General features: G+C 39.7%; 1 protein-coding gene across 2 annotated transcripts in view; it reads right to left on the bottom strand.

The window, feature by feature from the left end:
- hk2 (hexokinase 2) overlaps positions 1 to 5,277 on the bottom strand; it is a 43,383-nt gene extending 38,106 nt beyond the window's left edge. For both annotated transcript variants that reach the window (XM_082554056.1, XM_082554057.1), the window contains exon 1: positions 4,984 to 5,277. In XM_082554056.1, the coding sequence (XP_082410182.1) occupies positions 4,984 to 5,046 (63 nt within the window). In that variant the 5' untranslated portion in view covers positions 5,047 to 5,277. The remainder of the gene's footprint in view (positions 1 to 4,983) is intronic.
- Positions 5,278 to 7,087: the final 1,810 nt, after the last annotated feature.

Here is a 7,087-nt window from a genome sequence, read left to right as displayed (position 1 = left end):
CTCAACTCTGGTACTAGGTCACCGTGGTCCTTGGGTTGGACCGTGTATCTAGGGAACACAATGGATTGAATGTTGTAGTCCTTGTACATCAGTACAATGAAAGTGGAAATTACACTTTCTGAAAGGAAGAGACTAAGATTCGGCAGGAAAATAGGCTGATACCACACACAGACACACACACACACACACACACACACACACACACACACAGTGATATTACATAAGTACATAGTACATAAAAATACACCTGCAGATTCTTCACATGGCTTATATAACGCGTCTCTGTTCCAGTGAGTTAAAAGAGCAAATTTCTCAATGAATATGGCATTTTCTCTTATTAATAAAGTATAATGCATGTACTGCATGTAACCCAGATCTCTCCAATACCTAATTAAAAAAAAAAAAAAGGACACTTTTGTTAAAAATAGATTTTCTTTTTTCAGTGCGAGGGTCTTTCTCAGTATTAACCATCTCCTCTCGGACTCTTCAGGCCCACAGGTATTAGTTTTGCTGGAGCGTGGAAACAGCTTTTGATAGAGTAAAATGGAGATATTTATTCTATACTTTGAAGGGATTTGACAAGGGGCGAAACATTATCCAAAGCTCCAGTCTCTATTCCAACCTGTTCAGCGTTGGTAGAGGCAGAGGTACCCTCTTTGACCGCTTATTTGCAATTGCTATTGAGAGTATTTCATTAGCCTTTCACTAACCTTAACTCTCTTTATTGACCTCAAGAGAGGATCAATAGCAGGTGTAATTCAGAGCTTTCCCATGTCTGGGGTGTTGCCTCAGGAAGGGCAGCTGGTGCAAAAATCTGCCAGATCAAATACGTGGAGCTGCCTGCTGTGGCGACCCCTTGTGAATGAGGGAGCTGTATGAACTGTTGACACTGACTGGATTAGGACCCAGGAGGAGCGCTATCATCTTGATAGATGCAAGAATCTTTATCTTATCAACCATTTTCTCTGTCAACTTTAATTTTCTCTCCAACTGCTACACCACAGGAAGACTACACTATAAGAATAATAAAATCGACGCTTCTTTAAACTCCTCAATACGCGCAAATTATCTTGAAAATTGTCTTTACTTACTTTGAAAGTGAAAAAAGGCATATGTGTTAGGTTAACCAGTGATTCTAAACTGGCAGTAGGGATGAATGTGAGCGTGAATGGCTGTTTATGGCGCCCTGCAGCAGCAACTTGCTCATTGGGAGTCCTGCTATCCTACTACCTCCCCTTTGACAGCTGGGATGGGCTACAGCAGCATTTAACCTCTTGTAGACAGCGCTTCCTATCCTTCTCAAGAGGAGAGCTACACATCTCATACGAGTCACGAGCTATCAGGACTCATTATCTGCTCCTAGAACAGTTCTGAACCATGATCGTGACTGTCCCGTCCTCCACAATATAACTGTATGTGTTCTTCACAGGCGCCTTGTACCGTTTTCTTTTGTGGAAAGTGACAGACTATGCTAAGCTTATGCTTCAGAAGAAAAAACAAACACTGTACAGTATGTTACCAAAGCCTGAAATTACACACACACACACACACACACACACACACACACACACACACACACACACACACACACACGTACAAGCTGGACACTATAGGGGGCTACTACAAAGCTTTATTGTAAGTTTCTTGCTATAATTTCTAAAAGCAGGTTTTTACTTTGTTATTAGGGGATTATTAAGTCTAAAGGGATGGGAATTTATACTTCATTCATTCATTTAAAATTTAATTTAGAAAGAGAAGAGGTCTGATTCTTTAAATGTTCCCCTCAGCAGGAGTATCTGACAGACCAATTCACGTTTTGTAATTATAAGCTGAGTGTGAGTAAACAGCCTCACAGCAAGAGAAGCTGTTAAAGGTTTCGTAGATGAATGGTAGCGTCAATGAACAAGCAAAATCATCAATTCATACAATTCCCCGTTTCTAAACGTCAGTAAGACAAAGGAGCTGATAGTGGACTTCAGCACTAAGCAGGAGAGGAACTACCAGACCCCCGTCATCAACGAGTGCCCAGTGGAGAGAGTGGACAGCTTCAAATACCTCGGAGTTCACATCACGCAGGACCTGTCATGGTCCTGTCACATCAACACCGTGGTGGAAAAGGCCCGACAGCGTCTCTACCACCTCAGACGCTTGAGAGACTTCCAACTGCCCTCCAAGGTGCTCAGGAACTTTTACTCGTGCACCATAGAGAGCATCCTGGCGGGAAACATCTTAACCTGGTTCGGGAACAGCACCATGCAGGACAGACGAGCTCTACAGAGGGTTGTGCGGTCAGCTGAGCGCACCATCCGCTCCGAGCTCCCTGACCTGCACTCAATCTACAGCAGGCGGTGCTGGACCAAGGCCAGGAAGATCGTGAAGGACCTCAGCCATCCCAACAACGGACTGTTCTCTCTGCTGAGGTCAGGAAAGCGATTCCGCTCCCTGAAGACCAACACAGAGAGACTGAGGAGGAGCTTCTTCCCGCAGGCGATACGGTCTCTCAATCACACCACCACACAGTACTGACCCACACATATGGTTCTTACACACACACTGGACTTTCTGGACATTGTTTTTGCACACATTGTTTTTTTGCACAACACTGGTCACTATATTCTTCATTTCCGGTTAATACTTGTACAGCTGCTGTTATTGTGTATATATTTATTTATATTTAGATTTCTTCATACATTCTTATATAGTTCTATATTGTGTATTTTGTTGTACAGTTATTTTATTTTCAACTTTAATTTATATATTTTATCTTATTCTTCCCAGTTAAATTTACCCTTCATTCTAATTTGTGTTGTACAGTTATTTCATTTTGAACCTTAATTTATATTTTATTCCTTCTTAGTTAAATTTACCCTTTTTAATTTTTCATATTTATTTCCTATCTTATTCATAGCCTTTTCCTTTTTTGTTTTCTTTAGGTCACGAGCAGTTGTCCAAGCATTTCACTACATATCGTACTGTGTATGACTGTGTACGTGACAAATAAAATTTGAATTTGAATTTGAATTTGAATTTAAATGACAGCAATGACTGGAGTGCAACAATAGGAGAAAAAAGCAAAACAACAGAACAAAAGGCCAAATGAGTTCCATTCAGCCATTAATCAAAAAGAATCAGCTCAAAAGGTCCAAGGGTAATACTGCTGTAATTTCGTTTTGGCTATTTTGACAAATTGCATAAGATTACCACCAGAAACACTGAATAAGAAGTCAAACCGTAGGTAATGAAATGAAAAAGCAATGAAAAGATTGTTCAAAATGGAATACAAAAGGAATTACACTGTCTGAAATGGCAGTAAATTCAAGTTTTATTACGCTATTATTTAATAGTAATTATCAGGCATGTGCATTTTCACCCATACAGTTTAACTTGCTTACATAAGCTGATCACTAAGCACCCATCTTTCGCATACAGTCTCGTAGGCAATGTACAGATTATATCTATTAGTATGCAAGGGCTAGCCTAGAAAGAAGGCTCTATCATGTAAATGTTACAGTCCTGTGACTTGCAGGCTTTTAATTTGAAGCAGTCACAGGAAGTGTTTGTACTAGGGTTGCTAATCATCCCTGTGTTTTCACGAATGATGACGTGTGTTTTAACTGTGAGCCTCTGGGCATCGTGAAAAGGACAAGTTGTGCAGAAGACTGTAGCTATCTGCCTGATCTCAGTCAAGACAGATTTTCCCATCTCTACCGCGTTAACAGCATAACACAGTCCCTTCACCAAAGCATGTCACTAACTTATCAAACAGAACGTGTTCGAATTAAGGGGCTGGCCTTGAAGCCTGTGTCAATAATGATAAAAACAAAAATTCCTGCAATGAATTTTCTTTTACAAATTTAAATATTTTTGAAAATATTATGTATAATGACAATATAATAATACTGTAAACTTGTATTGTATGGTGTCATGTCATTAAGTAACCTGTACCAAGCCTGAATAAATAGAAGGGTTGCATCAGGAAGGGTCGCAGCATAAAAACTGCACCAAATCAAACTTCTGCACACATCCGCTGTGACAATCCCTTGGGAAAGCTGTAAATACCACGTCATTAAGTAACCTTCCTATTGTGGATGATTTTATTTTCCCATTAATCCATTTTCTTACACTTATCCAAATCAGGTTTGCAGGGGGCTGGAGCCAAGCCGAGGTATCTGAAGAGAACCCACACACACATGCAGAATCCAAGCAACAAGGCTCCAGTCAGATGGGGGACTCAGACCCAGGGTGTTCTTGCTGTGGTGCAACAGTGCTAATCGCTTTTCCACTGTGTCACCCTGGGTTTGTTTTATTGTTATTAAGTGTTTTCTTTTGTTTTGGGCACACTGCAAATTTCTTAAATAAAATCTGGAGCTTTCTGCAGCAATGATGGCTTTTTCCTGTTATAAATGAACCATCAAGAACATAAAATTCAAGTCGTAGCAGTTAAAACCCAGGTTTATTGATGATATGGGACGGTGCTATAAGTATATCCCCACTGAGCTTAATGGGACACAAATGACAGGAACTACTAAAGTTTTTAACATTACTGTGCTTTTACTTCCCTGAACAAGTTTTCCACACTTTACCGTTTCTTCCAAGAAAAGGGCGTTAACGATTTCCCCATACAGAGAGTAAGAAAGGGACACACACACACACACACACACACACACTGCATTGACGAAACCTGATATGACATTACCTTCTCTATAGAGTGCGTAATAAGCTTTATTGAATCCTGTTACCCAATGCATTGCTCATACCTCCTCTAGTGTGAGCAATGAAGTGGGGTTAATTAAGTTAACGGCAGATTTTTTGGCCAAAGAGGAAGAAGTAATAACACGCAAACAATACATGCTAACAGCCTAGCGACCTGTTTGACCCCGGTTTCACGTCCTCCCTGAGACGTATCAAGTTCAAATGTCACGTCACCATACTGGAGATAGCTACCAAAACATAACTAGCGGAGTGTTGAACGCCAGTACTCACTTTATCTGCTTGGTCATCGTGGAGTTCCGTGCTGTAATTAGCCAGAGGGTTCGAGGTTGACATCTTTAGTCAGGGATGTGTGGCGAATTTACGTCCTTCCCGTCCTCCTACTCTACAGACTTACAGAGAAATTAAATACAAACACAGCTCCCTTAAATAACAAACACACAACAGTGCTAACTTGTCTTAAATTCGTAAGTTAAACTCGTCTTTAAAAACAGAGTTGTGCAAAAAAAAAAAAGTCTAGTGAAACTTCCAGCTTCCTGGACCTGGTAGTGTGGTGACGTCAGAGAGAAAGAAGGGCGCCGATTGGCTGCAGAGATGTCGCGGTGATATCACTTTTCTCCAAAAAATTACAGAACAACAGTGCTGAGGTACTACAAAATTTGGTATCGAAGTGATACAAAGTGAATACAGGGCCAGTATTAAAGATACCAATATCAATACTGATACTGTTACTTTTAAGACAGCCGATATTGGGTAGGGCAGTGTGTTATGATGAATCATCATCAGTTTCCAAATTCATAACAGAATTTAATGACCGCTAAATCACTACGATTTTTTACTTTCCACAATACTTAACACAACAAAGGACACCATTCAGCCTTTCATGTGTTTTGAAACTTGAATTTAAACGTTGTTTAAATGTGCTATAGGCTATACATATAATACATGTGACAGTCAACACAAAAAGGTTTTTTCAAAAAGGACATTTTTTATGGTGCATGTTTGAGGAGGAGGATTTTTTTCATTTGCATAAAATAATGCAATAAACACAATTCAGTGAGCTACACACTGAACTTAGAGCAGGGGTGTCCAACTCCAGGCCTCAAGGGCCAGTGTAATGCAGGTTTTAGGTGTGTCCTTGATCCAACACAACTTCTTTAAATGGCTAAATTACCTCTTCAATATGTCTTGAAGTTCTCCTGAGGCCTGGTAATGAACTAATCATTTGATTTAGGTGAGCTGACCCAGGGTGATATCTAAAACCTGCAGGACACTGGGCCTTGAGGCCTGGAGTTGGACACCCCTGACTTAGAGGATAGAGACAACATATCAATCCTAGTATTAATCTGTTACCAAAACCAGCGTTTTAATCGATGCTATCAATATTTGGATTCATCCGCCTATTTCTACAGTACAGAGATGTTTCAGATATGAACCAAACAATAGGAACGCAATTTCTCAGCCGTTTGTTGATACTTTGCAGATTGTGATTTTTATACAAGGTACAATAGTGTATAAAATTCACTTCAGGCAGGTTCCAAATTTTATCCAATACCTCAATAATAAACAACTCAAACAAGGAAATAAACAAAAGGAAATAAACAAAAGGAAATAAACAAAAGGAAGGAAATTAAAAAAAAAGAAACAAATGAAACAAAACAAAAAAAACACACATTTTCAAAGATGCTTGGAACATCCTGGCACTTATAATCCAAATTTCTCTCATTAAACGACTTGTAAACAGTATTGGTGTATGTATGCCCACACTTGATAGCATCGAAGGCCCCCTCTTCTGAGTGATCCTTGCATCACGTGAACATCTATTTATAGAATGATTTCGAAAGTTATGTTTGGTCACGGCGGTATGTGACCAGAGGGATTTGATTGAAGGGCATAGATCAAATGGAAAGACGTGTGGGCAGGTACTGTTATAAGCAGAAATAATATGTTGCTTTTCACATTCTTTTGTTCTGAAACTGCTCAGACAAAAACTCAGTAAGTCTGGTTCCTATATTTAAACAATGTTACCACTAGCAACAATAACAAAATATATGATAAGATCAAAACTTCCAAGAGTATATCTGAAGGGAAGAAGTTCCTGTGGTCTCCATTAAAATGATGGAACAATATCTTACACAGAACTATCACCATGCAAATCTAACTCACATTAACCCAGTTCGAAACTTCATAACACATCTTTTTTTCACTTACTCAGTGCAGATCAGCACCAAAAACTATTTCACATATAAATCTTCTTCGCACATGACCACACATGCACAGACAGACACACACATCCACATATGTGCAATACCACTAAGTGTAATTCAGGGCTGCCCAATCCCAGTCCTCGAGAGCTACTATCCTGCAGCTTTTAGAT

Source organism: Aulonocara stuartgranti (assembly GCF_965226115.1).
Source record: "Aulonocara stuartgranti genome assembly, chromosome: 12".
NCBI lineage: Eukaryota > Metazoa > Chordata > Actinopteri > Cichliformes > Cichlidae > Aulonocara > Aulonocara stuartgranti.
The sequence above is the reverse complement of the archived record's forward strand: the minus strand, read 5'-3'. Positions and strand labels throughout refer to the sequence as shown.